The sequence below is a fragment of the Pelodiscus sinensis genome, chromosome 9, assembly GCF_052426305.1.
Source record: "Pelodiscus sinensis isolate ZL-2025 chromosome 9, ASM5242630v1, whole genome shotgun sequence".
Taxonomy (NCBI): domain Eukaryota; kingdom Metazoa; phylum Chordata; order Testudines; family Trionychidae; genus Pelodiscus; species Pelodiscus sinensis.
The window spans coordinates 5,010,138-5,028,430 of NC_143060.1; the positions used below are offsets into that span (position 1 = coordinate 5,010,138).

The window sequence follows — 18,293 nt, forward strand, 5'->3', positions numbered from 1 at the left end:
CCTGTCGCCCCCCCACAGTCGGTCTGTCCTGCCGTTGCCGGGTGCGATTGCTGCTTGCGCTGATGCACCGGAGCTGGTATGCGATGTCGTGGTAGCCGTGTCGGTCCCAGGATACTAACGTGACAAAGAGGGGGAGGGAACGGTTTGTGTCTCCCACCCACAGAAGCTGGCCCAGTAAAAGCGACTATCTTCCCTGTCGTGTCTCGCTGATATCCGAGCTACCCCTCATCATCCTAGTGCAGGGCCGGGAACAGGTAAGACATGGGCAACCTGAGCTGGATTTGTGAGTTCTGGGCCGGTTTGTACAGCTTCCCTGCTCCCTCCCTTCTGGAAGCACAGAGCCTCCCCCCATCTTTTCCAGGACTCCTACGAGTCTGTCGGCCCCCTGCAGACCCTGGCTACGTCTACACTGGCATGATTTTCTGGAAATGCTTTTAACAGAAAAGTTTACCATTAAAAGCATTTTTGGAAAAGCGCGTCTAGATTGGCAGGACGCTTTTCCGCAAAAAAGCCCCGATCGCCATTTTCGCAACCGGGGCTTTTTTGCAGAAAACAAATCTCTGCTGTCTACACTGGCCCTTTTGCGCAAAAGTTTTTCGGAAAAAGACTTTTGCCCGAACGGGAGCAGCACAGTATTTCCGCAAAAGCACTGACAATCTGACATGAGATCGTCAGTGCTTTTCCGGAAATTCAAGCGGCCAGTGTAGACAGCTGGCAAGTTTTTCCGCAAAAGCAGATGATTTTGCGGAATAACTTGCCAGTCTAGACACAGCCCCTATGTCTCTCTGTAGAGACCATTGTAGTAACCGGGCCCTGAATCATAGAACACTAGGATGGGAAGGGACCTTGAGAGGTCATCGAGTCCAGTCCTCTGCCCTCCCGGCAGGACCAAGCACCGTCTAAACCATCCCTGACAGATGTCTGTCCAACTTGCTCTTAAATATCTCCAGAGATGGAGATTCCACAACCTCCCTAGGCAATTTATTCCAGTGTTTAACCACCCTGACAGGAAGTTTTTCTTAATGTAGCCCTTTGCTTCTTGCCCTGTCCTCGGAGGTCAAGGAGAACAATTTTTTCTGAAAGGCGAGAGAGATGCCAACAAAGAGCGTTTCAAGTTACTGGGGCTGACGCACATTTTCCATGTTGCTCAGTAAGGCTGACACGGTCAGTTTCACATTGTTCCTAGCCGATGTCGCTGTCCGGCTCCCACGGGCTAGCACGGAGCAAGAGGGACGGAGCAGCTGTGCCCCACAGAGGAACGCCTAAATGTTTAAAAGGCCGCTGGGTTTTATTGACACGTTGAAACAACCATGAAAACCTTCCTCTTCCTGCTGGTGTTAATGACTCCCCCCCTGCCGTTTTGGGAACCCTCCGGCTGCTCTGACCAGGTTGCTTTGAAGCCTCTTCCTTTAAAAGGGGAACAAGGCTCCTGTTTTTGAACGGCACGGTCACGCCGGCACAGATCCGTGAGCCGCTGGGAGCAGGGAGCAGAGTTTGTTCCACTTCAGATGATCGGCATAACAGAAAGCACTTAACGTGTCTCTACACCTCCACACTTCTCCCTTGCCCTCTGCCCCCTATTACACTGATGGGTCTGACTCCAGCAGGGAGAGAGAGGGCTTAGCTGATGGTTTATTGGGCACAATGCAATAATGATAGTATCTCCCTAAAGGAGGGAGAATCTTTGGCTGGTTGGAGTCTGGCTGCTTCTATTTGATCAGCAGTTCCTGTCTGTGACTAACGCATCTGGCCCTGGGTGAGAAATGGGTGCGATTCAGGCCTGCACCTCTTAGAGGTGACTTTAAGTCACTTTTTTTGGCCTCCTGACTTTAGGCAGCTCACCAGCAAACCACCCCCAGCTCTGGGGGTTGCTTCGGTTTACAGCAGCTTCCCAGGTTGCTCTTTTGGCTGCTAGGTTCTCTCCATGGCTGTGTGCTCTAGCTCTGGCCTGCCGTGCCCTGGGCACGTTTCCTGCTCTCTATGCCAGGGGTCCTCAAAAGGCAGCACCTGCAGAGCACCCCCCACCAAGCACAGTTTTGATGCCACTCCCGCATTTTTGCCCATTGGTGGAGAGGTCTGTCTGTAGGCAGGGCTGGCAGAACCATGTTCCCGCGCTGTGTCGCATGATGGCACAGGACAGGTTCACAATCCCAGAGAAAGGCAGCAGAGGACAGGTGAGGACCTCGCTTTATCTGGCCAGGCAGGGTCTAACACCCTCATCTGAGCTGGGGGCCTCTAAGCATTACAGAGAAGAAATCATCACGATAGTGACAATTCCTGTAACACTAGAACGAAGGGGGTCACTGAATGGCATGAATAAGCAGCAGGTTTAAAACACTAAAAGAAGTTTTTCTTCATGCAGCACACAGTCCACCTGTGGAACTCCTTGCTGGAGGATGTTGTGAAGACCAGGACTTTGACAGGATTAAAAAAAAGTAGATAAACTCACAGAGGATGAATCCATCAATGGCTATTAGCCAGGATGGGTAGGAATGGTGTCCCTAGCCTCTGTTTCTCTGGAGGTGGGTGACAGGGGAGGGATCGCTTGAGGATTCCCTGTTCTGTTCACTCCCTCTGGGGTGCCTGGCATTGGCCACTGTCAGCAGACAGGACCCTGGGCTAGATGGACCTTTGGTGACCCAGTCTGGCCGTTCTCATGTTCTTAATTACTGAAAGGGGCCCGGTTCTGCATTATCCTGCCCAGCAGAGCTCCAGCGCTGATCTAATGATGCTGGAACAGATTTGTGGAGATGGTTTGGGAGCAGATAACTGGAACTCCATTCCTACTCATCACCCCGACCGGTGACTCTACGGATGACAGCCAGAGCCAGGGCGACCTTGAGTGACATGCCAGACCATTTGCCCCCGGGCCCTGTGATTAGTGAGTCTGCTGGGAAATTGTTTGATTCAGCCAGTCCATCCACAGAAGCCATACCCTGTGCCCTGCCATGTGGAAGATATTGTAGTGATGGGTACATAGAAAACACCAAGCGAGACAGACAGCGTCCCCCCTCGTCAGCTTAACTTGCACGTCCCTGGTCTGTCTGTCCCTACCCACTGGTTGTCTCTTGGCACGTGTAGTAAAATAAGGGCATGAGACATAAACCCATATTGCACAGGCCTGATCTGAGGTCTAGCTAACAATGGACAATACATGGTGAAAGAAAGGTTGAGAAGCAGGAAACAGCCAGGCTCTGTCTACACTGGCCAGTTATTCCGGTAAATCAGCCGCTTTTCCGGAATAACTTGCCAGCTGTCTACACTGGCCCCTTGAATTTCCAGAAAAGCACTGACGATCTCATGTAAAATCATCAGTGCTTTTCCGGAAAAACCATGCTGCTCCTGTTCAGGCAAAATTCTTTTTCCGGAAAGCTGTTCCGGAAAAGGGCCAGTGTAGACAGCAGAGGTTTCTTTTCTGCAAAAAAGCCCTGATCGCGAAAATGACGATCAGGGCTTTTTTGCGGAAAAGTGTGTCTAGATTGGCACGGATGCTTTTCCGCAAAAAGTGCTTTTCCGGAAAAGCAGCCTGCCAATCTAGACGCGCTTTTTCCAAAAATACTTTTAACGGAAAACTTTTCCGTTAAAATCATTTCCGGAAAATCATGCCAATGTAGACGTAGCCCCATAGAAGCATAGAGCTGGAAGAGACCTCAGGAGTCATCAAGTCCAGCCCCCTGCTCTAGGCAGGACCAATCCCAACTAAATCAACCCAGCCAGGGCTTGGTCAAGCTGAGACTTAAACACCTCTAGGGATGGAGACTCCACTACCTCCCTAGGGAACCCATCCCAGTGCTTCACCACCCTCCTAGTAAAATAGTTTTTCCTAATATCCAACCTGGACCTCTCCCACCACAACTTGAGCCCATTGCTCCTTGTTCTGCCGTCTGTCACTACTGAGAACAGCCTCTCTCCAGCCTCTTTGGAACCTCCCTTCAGGAAGTTGCAGGCTGCTATCAAATCCCCCCTCGCTCTTCTCTTCTGCAGACTAAACTAGTTTAACTAGGCATAAAACTAGCTGAGACAGCACAACCCCAGGTGGAGAGCAGTAATTGTGTGTTTGTAGCTCATAAGCCCCCAGCTCACTGAAAGGCCATGATACCCAGTCCCCATAAATACCAACTCAGGGTCAGGAAAAGGATCTAAGATAAACAACCTGATAGATGTTTACTCCTCACAAATATTAACTCTGGTTCAAGAAAAGGTCGAGGTTGATACATGAAGGATGGAGATGGTCTATTCAGGTCACGAGGCACAAGGCGATTGGTGGTAGCCAGGCAACATCAGAGGGTGACAACCTCACACGTCAGCAGTGATGTGTTTGTACCTGTATATAAGGTGGTGTCTTGGGGGACAGTCTTTGAATGGCCTAGGGGGGCAATGGAAATGTTTCATTGTGTTGAGCCATTCCATTGTTACGGGGTACAAATGCAGAGTGGTTCAGTAGAGTCTATTGACAGCTATTAATGTACTTTGCTCTACAATAAACCTGGCCTGGCGCCTTCGATCCTGATCTGGTTTGGGGTCTTTTCAGGGCCAGCCCAAGTCATTCATGTGCCCTGGGCCCCAGAAGCGCGGCGCTGCCCCCGGCGTCCAGCGCATGCGTGGCCCCACCCCCGGGCGCACGGTGCATGCATGGCCCCGCCCCCAGGCGCCCAGCGCATGCGCAGCCCCGCCCCACATGCGTGGTGCATGCATGGCCCCGCCCACGGGCACATGGCACATGCATGGCCCCGCCCCCAGGTGCCCGGCGCATACGTGGTGCCATGCCCTCCTGGCCCGGCAGTCCTGTGTGGCACCCCCTATAATGGGGCGCCTGGGCAGTAGCCCGGTCAGCCCACACCTTGGGCTGTCTCTGGGTCTTTGGGGGCTCTCTTGGAGTCTGCTGTGGAGACAGTCTGCTGTGGAGACAAAGTGCACTGGTCTACACGGCACACATCACGGAGCAGACACGCAAGTTGCCTTCTGGTTATCATCGACGGAGCTAGGGACGTGTGAAGACATCGTGACAGTGAATCCGGTCCCTGCTACCTAAGGGTATGTCTACACTACCCCGCTAGTCCGAACTAGCGGGGGTAATGTAGTCATCTGCAGTTGCAAATGAAGCCCAGGATTTGAATTTCCCGGGCTTCATTTGCATGAAGCCGGCCGGCACCATTTTTAAATGCCGGCTAGTTCGGACCCCGTGCCGCGCGGCTACACTCGGCACGGACTAGCTAGTTCGGATTAGGCTTCTAATCCGAACTAGCTGTACGCCTCGTGGAACAAGCTGGTGGGTGATTCATGAACCAACTAGGAGCCTGCATTGGAGGCATTTTCTGTCTGCTGGTGACTGCTTGACTAGTTCTCCACATTTTCTGTGTGCGTTGTGAAGAACTAAGTCCCCCTGCGTCATGCCTCATTGGGTTGAAGAACTGGGTTGGAAATTGCTTAAGGCTGGAGGATTTTTACTGCTTGGCTTTTGCTAGGCTGGACGTAGCGTGAGATTGATTACACTGTCCGACACGCTGTGAGAGTGATGGAAAACCTGCACAAGTCCCACAAAGATCTCGAGCCTGACGGAGACTCGCTAACGCTAGGCGTCTCAACCTGCTGTTCCAGCACCGATGTGTCCTCACACAGCCCCGTCTCGTCACACGGAGGCAAAGCCTTCTCCTTGGAGCTGGTGCTGGAGTTCTTTCCTAGGAGCCAGGGGAGTCAACAGGGTGTGAACGTTTGCAAGAAGAGAAAAACAAAATGAACCTGTTTCAACCCTTGCCGATGCTTAAGAGGGGAGGGGAGTCGTGGGTGATGAGCTGGTTGTTTTCATCTCTTGTCTGGTTTCAGCCAGTCTTGGCCCACGCTGGAAATCAGAGCAGGGACGTCCCAAATCAAACCCACGAGCTGTTGTAATGTGAACTCACGAGCAGGCTGTCACGGAGTCATTTCCTCCGGTACAATCACCGATGGAGCGGGTGGTGCTCCCCCTGAGATGCAGGGATAGCTTGTTACTCGCACTCCCAGGAACCTCACAACCAGAAGCGCTGGAACACCTGGTAGAGCGGAGAGCCATTGAACCAAACTGCAAACCTCATGTAGGATGAAAACTCCTTCCAGCCAGGGGGTGCTCTAGCATCCCTCCCGCATCTGTAGTTCTAGCACTATGCTCACAAATGGATTCAGGCTGGTGGACTGCCGTGTACAGGGACTTCTGGCTAGGCACTGGGAAGAGAAGGTGAAGACATGGGGTATTGGATTTGGTGGGGCTCAGACAACACATGGCACTGTCTGAACTAGGGATGTGAATAGTTAACAGGTGAGGCTTACTGGCTACGGTTATCCAATGGGGGCTGCCCTCGCCTGCTCCCATTTAATCGTTTAACCTTTAATCGATTAACTAATTAAATAGGTTTACTTACATCAGCTTAGAAAAGAGGAGACTAAGGGGGGATATGACAGAGGTCTATAAAATCATGACTGGTGTGGAGAAAGTGAATAAGGAAAAGTTAGTTACTTATTCCCACACTATAAGAACTAGGGGTCACCAAATTAAATGAATAGGCAGCAGGTTTGAAACAAACAAAATGAAGTTTTTCTTCACTCAGCGCACAGTTAATCTGTGGAACTCCTCGCCAGAGGATGTGGTGAAGGCTAGGACTTTAACAGGGTTCAAAAAAGAGCTAGATAGATTCATGGAGGTTAGGTCCATCAATGGCTATTAGCGAGGATGGGTATGAATGGTGTCCCATCCTCTGTTTGTCTGGAAATGGGTGACAGGGAAGGGATCCCATGAGGATTACCTGTTCTGTTCCCTCCCTCTGGGGCACCTGGCATTGGCCACTGTGGGCAGACAGGATACTGGGCTGGATGGATCTTTGGTCTGACCCAGTGTGGCCGTTCTTATGTGATGAGGTTTGATTGGCGAGGCCAGTTACTTTGGGTGCTGGCTGCTCTGGAGGAAACAGACTGATAAGTTAACCAGGCTACTGATTCACCTGTCCTTGCTGAAACTCTCAGACCCTGGCTAGCCAGAGGGCCCGGGGCCGAGTGAGCACAATAGCTCTGTGGATCAGTGGAAATTCACACGGAGGAGAGGGCAGCTGCTTGTCACAGGCACAGGGGCTCAGCCCCTGTGCAGAAATGTTTCTCTAGCAAGAGTTCTGCCGGTTCTGTTTAATCAACCGGGGCTTCCAAGGCAAGTCAGTTACAGCGACACAAGGACGGGTGGGTCCCAGGAGATGGACAAGGGGTGGGAAGCGACCCACCAACCCTCCCCCACAGGAGGGCCCCCAGACGGAGTTGGCTGGATCAGAGTCCTCGGCCATGTGCCCTAGTGTTAGTGCAGAGGGAAGGGCTTTCTCTCTCTGGATACCAGCACAGCTTGGGGCTCAGCTCCCCCACGCCCCACACACAAAGGGGCAGAGCCTTGTCCCGCTGCTGCTTTGGGCTGGATGTCCCTGAGCTTGGGGGACCCCGCCGGCAGCATGGGGCTGGCACATCTGGCTTTCTCCAGGCACCCCCTCCTGGCTTTTAGGGCTCTGACCAGCAGGTGCCAGAGTGACCCCAGCTGAGAGCAAATTAGAGCAGCCCCAAGGCGATTGTTTCTCCTCTGGAAACATGCAACTGGGACGGTTGTGTCAAAGCAGCAGGGCACGATCCTGCCCAAGGTACCCGGGGTGGATTTGGCCCACTAGGTCCGACACAAGCCCAGGTCTTGCTACCCAAGGAGGAAGAGCACATCTGTTTGGTCATGGAGCTTGGCTGGATCACAGTCTCATTGCAATCAGCGACGGGCGAGACCTACGAGGGTCTATGATGTGAGAAATAAACTCCGTATCATCCTCAAACGCTCCCACGCTGACCTGCAGTCCGTTGGGATGGCTGGCGCACGCGTGAGTGGGAATTTAGGGCCAACTAGAAGACTGCCCTCGGGTCCTTAACTCAAATAAATGTTGTTCTCCATTTAAATGAGTGCTTTGGGGAGGGGCCGGGAATGAGGGTTTCAGGGTGCCCCATGGAGAGAGGCCAACCCCAGGTCTAGAAACAAGATCGACAAAGAAGGAAGGGAAAAAAGAGGGCGGTGTAGTCTGGAGAAGAGAGGACCAAGCACAGAGATAACAAGTCTTCCATTACTTAAAAGGCTGTTCTAAAGAGGAGCGCGAGAAATTGGTCTCCTTTCCCACGGAGGACAGGACAAGAAGTACTAGGATTCAGTCACGGCAATGGCAGAGTTACTTGGACATTAGGAAAAAGCTTCCTGACTGTTAAGCTCCATAATTAAGCTCGGGGAGGTGGCAGACTCTCCATCGCTGGAGGTTTGTAAGAGCAAGTTACGCAAACTCCTGTCAGGGATGGTCTTAGCTCTGCCTCAGGGCAGGGACCTGCAGCTGTTGACTCTCCAGGTGCCTAGCGGGCCTCCCTTTCTGTGGGGCCTCCCTTTCTGTGCCCCATGGAGAGAGGACAACCCCAGGTCTAGAAACAAGATCAACAAAGAAGGAAGGGAAAAATAAGGGCGGGGAGGGGCTGGCTTGCTCAGACGGGGTGGGTGGCGTGTTTCATCGCCAGGGGGATCGTTAGAACTGGGCCCAGGTTATAGAGACCAGACGGTTACATTTGACGGTTGCATGATAGGACTTGGGAATTTCGGTTCGGGGACCACGCGTCCGAAGCACAAGGTCCCCCCCCCCCCAACTGGCCGGCTCGGGGACAGTCAGCAGAAAGGGCAGTCGCTGCGCTGTGGAAACGGAACCGCCCTTCCACGCCTGCAGGTTCAAGAGCCGAGGCAGGTGGAGGAAGGAGTGTTGCATGGAGAAAGTTTGCATGGGGACTGCTTTGTGGATGGTGAGGGGCTCTTAGATCCCAGAGCTGGCTATCTGTCTGTCCATCCATGCTCGCCCGGACCCCACATTCCATCCTCAAACGTGCCCTTCCATCTTTTCCCTCCATCCATCCGTCCCCCCACATCTCCATCCATCCATCCCCCCCCACATCCTTCTCTCCATCCTCCCTCCCTTCCTACACAGCCCTCACATCCATCCACTCCTGTCTCTCCAGCCCAATGCACCTCTTCTCCCCATGTTATCCTCCCATCCAGCATCACTGTCTGAGCCCCTTCGACGCAAGCTCAATAGCATTAGCCGAGTTCCTCGTGGGCTTCAGGGAGTCTGCCTCGGCTCCCTCTTTGGGGCAGAGTTTATGTTGAGGGCTGTTTACATTTTATTAATTCCCTTTGGGGGATGGGGGTCGGCTGGGCCGACGGGGGAGAACCCAGCACCTTTCAGCAAATGCATGCGACAAATTATGTGTTCTGGAGCACAGAGCCATGGGAGATGTTTCTCCTCCATGTTCTAAGCGATGCCTGGTCCCATCGGGACCGTTCCTGGCATGGCCTGCGATGGGGATAACTCTCCCAGCAGGCCCATGGGTAAGTCAGTTAGAGGTGGCGTCAACTTGCCACCTGCAGGAGGAACAAAGGAGGTCAGCAGCATTGCAATCTTCTCCTTGCGGGAAGGCCGTCCCAAAGAAACGCAGCCACGCCTGCCCGTTTTCATACAGAAGGCCATAAAGACGGGAGCACGGAGACCGTTTCTGTCTGCCACCTCTTGCTTTCCAGCTCCCGCTCCGGAAAGCCCAGGCATCACAGCCCGGCGGCGAGACACACAAGGGAAAACCAAGGCCCTCCCCCCAAGAAAATCTTTTCGAAAGCCTCTTTGCCCCCTGGCGCACAGATCAATCTCCTCCGAAAAGACACAAAGGAACCCCCCGCTTGTCTAGCTCCTTCTCCTCCGCAGAGCAAGGAGAAGATGGAAGAGCCAGGGGAAGAAGTCAGCCCAGCGGACACAGGACTCTCGGAACGCAGCATCCCTCCCCGGGGTCTACCAGCATCAGTTGCATTTTATTAGACATTTGGCAACGCGGAGGGTGCGGACTGTTTGCTCCCTGGGTCCGTGGCTCTTTTCTAGTCCCTCGCGCGTGTTTCCTTTTGGTCTTTTCCTGCGGCAACGAGTCACGGCAGATGGAATGATGCCCAGGCTGGAGCAGGAAGGGCTAGCATGCATCTCGTGCTCTTGTTCTCCCCTGGATGCCGAACCCGCTGCCCACATGCCCGCCCCGGCTTTGGGCAAGCTCTCCGGGAGCAATGGGTTGATGCCATGTGTTCTCGCTCCTCTTTAGCTCAAGGCCCCCGGCCAGCCCAGCATGAGAGACACAACGGGGGCAGTACAGTGACTTATAACAAAAGAGTAAAAAGGAGACCCTGGCCCACCCCCGGTTCCTACCGCCAACCCCCCTTCCCCCAGCCCTTCCCAGCATGCTTTGCGTTCTTGGCGGCGGCGGCGGCTCGTCACGTCTGCTGGGGGAGATGGCATGTCTCGGGGATGGAGATGACCACGTCCTGGGGGTGGTGCTCCCGGGGGGGTGGCCCGGAGATCTCGCTCATTTCGTTCACGCTGTGGCTGATGCAGTTGACGTCGCTCTTGTCGCTGCTGTCGTCCGGGCTGGGGCCGAAGATCCAGTCTGGGGCCAAACGGAAAGAACAGAAGGGTGAGACGCGCATGCTTGAAACCGGCAGCAGAGGAGGATGCTCTGGGCCCTCGCCTGGCAGGGAACATTCCTTACAGAATGAGGATCCCATCACACCCATCAACCCCTCCACACACACCTCTGGACTAGCTGTCTGATCACTGCTTCCCATGCCTTGGGTAGGACTCCAGTCGGCGCTTGTCTCTAATGACTTATCTCCAGGGACCAGGAGCGGCAGAAACTCCCTGAAAGGGCGTGGGGGCCACCGACGCCTGCCCTGCGGCTCTGCCCTGCCCCTCCCCATCTTTGTACCGCCCCTTCTCCCTGAAGCTCCGCCCTCACCCTGACGCTCCGCCCTCATCCTGCCCCCCACTTGCTCCTTTCCACCTGTTGCTCATCCTTAGTGATGGGGCCATGGCACCTTGCTCCCCCTCCCTGGCGGGGATGCAAACATGCCTCTGCTCTTTCCAGCTGGGGAGAGGGGGGGGGTTACAATTCAGCCTGTCAGCAGTCGGAAACCTCCCGGCATTGCCAGGGCACCTTAAATCCACACGGAACCACTCGAAGGAATGCAGACGAGACCGCTCCGCTCACCCCTGGGGGACAAACCCACCGAACGAGACAAGAGCGTGCAGCTTTGAGGCTCCTGGACTGAGACCAGGCCTGTGTTTTTTACACTTAAAAAGGCCCTTTGGGCGTGGGCACCTAAAACAGGCTGGAATTCAAATGGAGCCACTGCTCAAACAAGCGAACGGGTATCACCCTGGACGGAGGCCTAGGCTGGCAGGCAGCGTGTTGTCTGAGAGGCTGTGGAGCCATATGAAAGGGAGGTTTAGGTTGGACATTAGGAAAAAGTTCCTAACTGTCAGGGTGGTCAAACACTGGAATAAATTGCCCGGGGAGGTTGTGGAATCCCCATCTCTGGAGATATTTAAGAGCAGGTTAGATAAATGTCTATTAGGAATGATCTAGACAGTATTTGGTCCTGCCATGAGGGCAGGGGACTGGACTCGATGACCTCGCGAGATCCCTTCCAGTCCTCGTGTTCTATGATAGCTCTGCAGCTACAGAGCTGAAGCAAAAGGCCTAATCGGACACCCCACAGTCATGCCAGAGGCTGGGATCCTGGCATCTGTCCTCCAAAGCATCTAGGCAGAGTCGTCCCGTGCAGAGGACGGTTTAAGATGGCTGTCCCGGGCAACAGGGGACTGAGGGTGGCTGCCTCAACCGTCCTATGGACAGGACCCAGGGGATTAGCTGGCAGGAGCAGGGGTTGCCCCCACGCACTCACTGGAGCAGCCCGGCACGTCCTTTCCACGCTGTTCTGCCACCCTCTCCCACCCCATTGGCTTCAGCTTCTCCACAACAGCAGGAATCAGAGTCCTGGCCCTAGGTAATCCCCCGGTTTGTATTGGTGGGGGAGGAGCAAGGGTGGGAAGGGGCGTGGCAGAGCAGGGGTGGAGCTTGGGGAAGGGGTGGAGCTTGGGTGGGGCAGGGTGAAGTAGAGGCGGGGCCTGAGGTGAGGAAGTGCCCTGGGCCCTATGCTCCCCTGGTCCTGCAACTAGGACTAGCTACCGTTGCAGACAGAGTACGGGACTAGATGGATTATTGGGTTGATATAATCTGGCCCCCAATGTGCCTGTGTCGGTTCTGTCCCATCGCATGTCATTGCTGAGCGCTGTTACACAGCTGCCGTGCTCCACACCAGAGGTGGCTGCAGCTTCCTGGCACGAGGTGCAGTTCCTTGATATGCAGCTGTTTGAGAAGCATTTCGGGATTCTGCAAGGTGAAAGTGGCTGGGTCTGGACTATCGTTCAGAAGCCAGAACGAGTCCTACCTGATTGGCAGTTTATTTTCAGCACAATGTGCTTCAGGAGCATGCGACTGCCGCTTCATGTGCTACTTTGATGTGCCGCTGCAGAGATGTGTGTGTGTGTGTGTGTGTGTGTGTGTGTGTGTGTGTGTGTGTTCTGGAACCATTGAGCGTTGGTCGGTGGATTAGCACCCTGCTTTATTTCAGCTAGAAATGCTCACGAGGGCGGGGTGGCCAAGGGGACTAGTATTCATCGATGAAACTTTCAACTTCTGATGTTGCTGGCCCTGTAGAGTGCCCAGAAATCATTTACTGGCTGCTTAGTGGCTTGTTTGTAAAGAGCATGGGGTCTCAGCCTAGTATACTCTCCTGTTAGCGTAACCCATCACTGATGGACCCCCTGCCATCAGTGGGTGGGATCAAACCTTTAACCTCTGGAGTTTAGGCCAGGTCTACACTTACATGCTCTGGTGATTAATCTCTCAGGGTTCGATTTAGCGGGTCTAGTAAAGGCCTGCTAAATCAATCGCTGATGGCGCCCCCTCCACCCAGACGTGGTTGCCTCATCTCAAAAAAGACATGTTGGCACTGGAAAAAGTTCAGAAAAGGGCAACAAAAATGATTAGAGGTTTGGAACGAGTCCCATATGAAGAGAGATTAAAAAGACTTGGACTTTTCAGTTTAGAAAAGAGGAGACTAAGGGAGGATATCATAGAGGTCTATAAAATCATGACTGGTGTGGAAAAAGTGAATAAGGAAAAGTTATTGACTTGTTCCCACAGTATAAGGACTAGGGGTCACCAAATGAAATGAATAGGCAGCAGGTTTAAAACAAACAAAAGGAAGTTTTTCTTCACTCAATGCACAGCTAACCTGTGGAACTCCTCGCCAGAGGATGTGATAAAGGCTAATGACTTTACCAGGATTCAAAAAAGAGCTAGATAGATTCATGGAGGTTAGGTCCATCAATGGCTATTAGCCAAGATGGGTAGGAACAGTGTCCCTAGCCTCTGTTTGTATGGAAATGCATGACAGGAGAGGGATCATGTGAGGATTACCTGTTCTGTTCACTCCCTCTGGGGCATCTGGTACTGGCCACTGTCAGAAGAGGATAGTGGGCTAGACTGATCTTTGGTCTGACCCAGTATGGCCGTTCTTATGATCCCTCTACTCCACGGGGTCGCAAGGAGTAAGGAAAGTCAATGAGAGAAATTCTCCCGTCGACCTCTCACATTGGGGACACTGCAGAAGGTCGACGCAAGGTCCTTAAGATGCGCAACTCCAGCTATGAGAATACCGTAAGTCGACTTTCTCCAGTAGTGTAGTCTCTGAGCCTCTACTGCATGAACTAAAAGCCACCTGGCTCTTAGCTACGGTCAGAGCAGACACATCAATCCCTAGATGGTCTAGTTGCCCCTGGGGGGGACAGAACATCACCGCAAGCAGGCATGGGTTACACCAGCAGCCAAGAGGACAAGCACCAGCAATTCAGAGCTTCCCCATGCCTTCTTTCATAGTCCCACCTTTTCGGAGAGGACCCTGGGTCTCCCCATAGGCGCATCAGATCTCAGAGGACAGCAGGGTAGATCTTCCTTCCTGGCACCTGTTCGTAGATTAGAAGATTTACGGTCGTCTCATCCGACCAGCGGCTTAATTCCGACCACCATGAGACGCTACCGGCTCATGCCTGCCTGGAGCCCAGTAACCCCTGGGTGCTCCTTATGGGCTGCGGAGTTGCTGAGTCCTGTCCCTAAGGCTTTCAACGCTATGGGTGCACTCAGTGCCAGGTGGCTTCCGTTTGACCTTTGACCCCTACCCATCCAGACTGGGGTTTTTTCCTGTCATCAGTTTGACCCCCAGTTCTTTTTTTGGCCCCTCCCCATTTTTAAGGGGCGGTCCATGTCATCTGTGTGGGAGGAGCCAGTGAGGTCCCTCTCCAGGGCGTCAGATAGACAGGCCTCCTTGGTCCGTGCTGGATTCCCTGCGTCCGAGCCAAGCCAATGGGATCACACGAAAGTGGCATAGATTATCTCTGGCACGGCCTGCATGTGAGTTAATCCCCCCCCGGGGGCAAGCAGGATAACTAGTTCACACGCCAGCTCTCGCCAGCCAAGCATTGATACTGCCGGCCTTGTTCCCTTGTCAGAGCTGCAGAGGACAAGTGTGGGGCAACAGTAGGACTGATACACGGCAGTGATAACCCAGGCCTGCTGACAAACCTGGGCAGCGATGAAATATGCAAAGCGACTGTCTGGGTTTGCCGTGCATTATGCAAGGTGACCGAGCAGGGAGGCAGCCCTGGGCTGTATTGGTTTCTAGAAGCTGACAGGTACATGCACCTTGCCATCCTTTATTAGGTGACTGGTCTCTTTACTCTGCGATCCTTCCCCCGCCCTCCCCCCCCCGCAGGTAACCAGCACAGGATGCTTCTGAAGAAGCTGGGAGAAAAACAACCCACCATGCACCTGGCCAGTTTTGCAAGACTGTCTGTGGGGGCAATATTACCTCCTGATTCCAGTTTGCAACTAGTTTGCAGCTTACAGAATGAGTGGTGATTATTTTATACCTAACATTCATTGCTCCATATGTAAGTATTGGCCATGAAGCTATCTGGCTCTTTTTAAAAGTATATCTGGTCTCGATATTTGATTCATCCTCATGTAGCAGGGAGTTCCACAGGTTAAATGCGTGGCGTGTGTGTGTGTGTGGGGGGGGAGGAATCTTCTTTTACTTATTCCAATATTACCAAGAATTAATTCCATTGAGTGTTCTTTCATTTTTATAACTGAGATGGCATAAATAGAAGGGGTTGGGTAGTTTTCGCTAGACTCTTCATAATTTTAAATACTCCAGTCTCTCCTGTCTGCTCTAACCCTGGTGTATTCCCTCACACTTGGGAGGGGGAGAGAGAGCTTGGTGGTTGGAGCATCAAAACCCACAGTTCTGAGTTCAATCCTCGTGGAGGCCATTTAGAGAGATGAGGCAAAAATTGGTCAGGGATGGTACTTGGTCCTGCTGTGAAGGCAGGGGACTGGATTCAATGACCTTTCAAGGTCCCTTCCAGTTCTAGAAAATAGGCAATCTCCATTTATTTATAGTTTATTACTCCGCTGCGGTCAGTCTAGAGGTACTTGTTGTGAGTGGAGCTAGGCTGCAAGCAAGTTGCAAGTAAAGATGGGACCTAGCTAGAACGAGACAAATAATTAAGAAGCAAGTAACAAATGTCCCCTCTTTTTCTGTCTGCATCAAATAGGGAACAATTTCTCCAGGTGCACTTGGTCAAAATGATTCACGGAATAATTTCCACCTATAGTTTTAGGTCTGTAGTGAGCGGTTTGATAAGACAGACATTTTGATTGGCCACACGGCTCCTCCCATTTCAGCTCCACAGCAAAAAGTGCGGCTGGACATCACCTTGGCGGCCGTTAGAAGGCGGAAGCACCAAACGTGACAGGGCCGTATACCCGGACGGATGCACGTGTGCATTTGAACCACCGATGGGCACATGGCGAGCCCTGCCGGGCTTGGGATTCCTTCCCTGCCACCCTGGCTCCTGCCAGAGCCAGGGGGAGCTGCCTGAGTGCATCACGCCCTGTAGCCACCTGGCAGCCATTCGGGTGCCTCCGCTGGGAATTGTGCTGACTGGGGAGGCTGACCCCGATCTCGGCTGGCTCGTTCACGGGTTCATGCTCTGCAAATAGCTTTGGACAGCTTTGTCCCTTTTAATATCACTAGATCCTCTCTGTAGGAAGCAGAGCCACAGACCAGGGATAGGAAGAGGCGGATGGGTAGACACTAAGACCCAGCGGTGCCCCAGTTTTTTGAGTATCCTATGCAGTTGTGTATTGTGCGTGTAGATAAGCACGGCCCTGGGCAGGGTCCCGAGGCACAACGGTCATACCAGTCTAGGACCTAATGGAATAACCTCTGTTCCTGTGCTATAGAAGGCCCAGGGAGAAATGACCGAAGTCATCGCTTTGGGAAGATACCAACACGGCCCTGTGCTCCAGAGGAGACTGCAGACCTTACAGAAGTTGCAACGAAATGCAACAACCTTTCCAGTCTGCCTGGTTCTAGGCAGGCGGGAAAGGTGAAAAACGGAGGCTAGGAAGTTGTGGGAGGCTCCGTAAATTCGTAGCAAATAAAGATCATCTTAAAAAAACCACACAGCAGAATCTGTGCCCAGGTTCCCCAAATTGCCCAGTACGCGGGGTGCTGACTCTGTGGAAGACCTGGCCTTTTCCTGGGGAAAATCTGGTCTTTATTCATTTAGGTAATGAGGTGAGCTCTGTTGGAAATCATGAGCACTGGGCATTCGGAAATGCAGCTGCAAGTTCACTGCGGGGCAGTTTCCCCAGCCCCGGTAGGACTAATGTCACCCCCAAATGGCTTGGGCCCTTCCTTCAAGGAACGATTGAGTAAATTAAACCAAAGACTTGCACAGTGACCCCAAAAAAGCTACTTCCCTGGCCACCCCAGGTGCTTTCACCCTGCACCCCTCCCTCGGTTCCTGTCCCTGTCCCAGGAGCTAGCTTCCCTCTTGCCGCATGCCCAGCTAAGGTCTTATCTTCATTTTCCTGGAGATTGACAATCTGGAGATTGATCTCTCAGGGTTTGATTTAGCAGCTCTAGTAAGGACCTGCTAAATTGACTGCTGATGGTGCCCCGGCGACCCCAGGTCACAAGGATTAAAGCCATGTCTCCACTCTGGGGAAGATCAATACTGCCATGATCAATCTTCCAGAGTTTGATTTAGTGGGTCTAGTTAAGACCCGCTAAATTGAACTCAGAGGATGCCCCTGCCAGCGTCCAGTGCTCCTGCGAGGAGTAAGGGAAGCTGACGGGGAATATTTGCTTCCGTTGGCCTCTCACCATGGGGACAGCAAGGAAACAAGGTACGTCAACTCCAGCTATATAATTAAACGAGCTGCAGTTGTGTATCTTGATTTGACCTTCCCCTTTAGAGTAGGGAAGTTGATGGGAGAATTTCTCCTGTTGATCTCCCACACTGGGGATGCTACAGAAATTTGACTCAAGGTCTGTTGTCTCCAGCTACGCTATTCTCGTCGCTGGAGTTGTGTATCTTAGGTCAAGTTTCTCCCGTAGCGTAGTCCTGGCCTGAGCTGTCAGCTCTGTAGAGTAGACGCCTGTCCTGTTCCCAAGTGAATCTGTCATGGAATGAGTTGCTGGTTCTTATGGTTCAGAGCACCCTGCTACATTCAGACAGGTGCTTTCGAACGTAGGCTTTAAAAACAAAACCAAGAGGGCGATTAAATGCACAGCAGGCAAGGTGGGAGATGAAGGCTGTTATGAGAATCATAGAATCATAGAACACTAGAACTGGAAGGGACCTCGAGAGGTCATCGAGTCCAGTCCCCTGCCCTCATGGCAGGACCATCCCTGATGGATGGCTATCTAACCTGATCTTTAATCTTAACATGCGTCACCATCAAGCATGAAGGAAAACATCCAGGGCGAAGCAGGGCTAACGAGCCATGAGCACACATCACTACTTCCAGGCTACACCCCATATCCAGTCCCTGACACTCGCGGTCACGAAAGAGGTCACGCCATTGTCTTCTCAGGGAAAGGCCCCAGCGAGTCTCTGTCCTGGTTTCGGGAGCTCGGGGAACCAGGTGTTGCAACAAGCTGGCAGGGGAAGCTCGGAGAGTGATGATTGGAGCCCAGATGAGGCTTCTGCTGTCATGATAAATCAAGTGGCGCATCTGAGGTCTGCCAGCGCCTCTTGCAAATCCTTGAAGGACCTTCTGAAGGGAGAAAACACACCGGCTGTAGTATGTGTTTCTCTGCCCCTTTCTGTTACTTGGGACATTTGCATGGACTCCATCTCGGTTGCTAAGGCGGGAGGGAGTTACCTGTGCTGTTGGGAGCTCAAACAGCCTGCTTAGCAGCTGCTGGAAAACAAGGTCTGCAGAAGAGAAGAGTGAGGGGGGATTTGGTAGCAGCCTTCAACTTCCTGAAG

The 18,293-nt window shown here is 52.9% G+C and overlaps 1 protein-coding gene across 1 annotated transcript in view; it reads right to left on the minus strand.

Moving 5' to 3' along the window:
* Positions 1-9,132: 9,132 nt before the first annotated feature.
* The window catches only part of LOC149523905 (uncharacterized), a 32,578-nt gene continuing 23,417 nt past the window's right edge, over positions 9,133-18,293 (minus strand). The window contains exon 2 of the mRNA XM_089780399.1: positions 9,133-10,491. Within this exon, the coding sequence (XP_089636525.1) occupies positions 10,319-10,491 (173 nt within the window). The 3' untranslated portion in view covers positions 9,133-10,318. The remainder of the gene's footprint in view (positions 10,492-18,293) is intronic.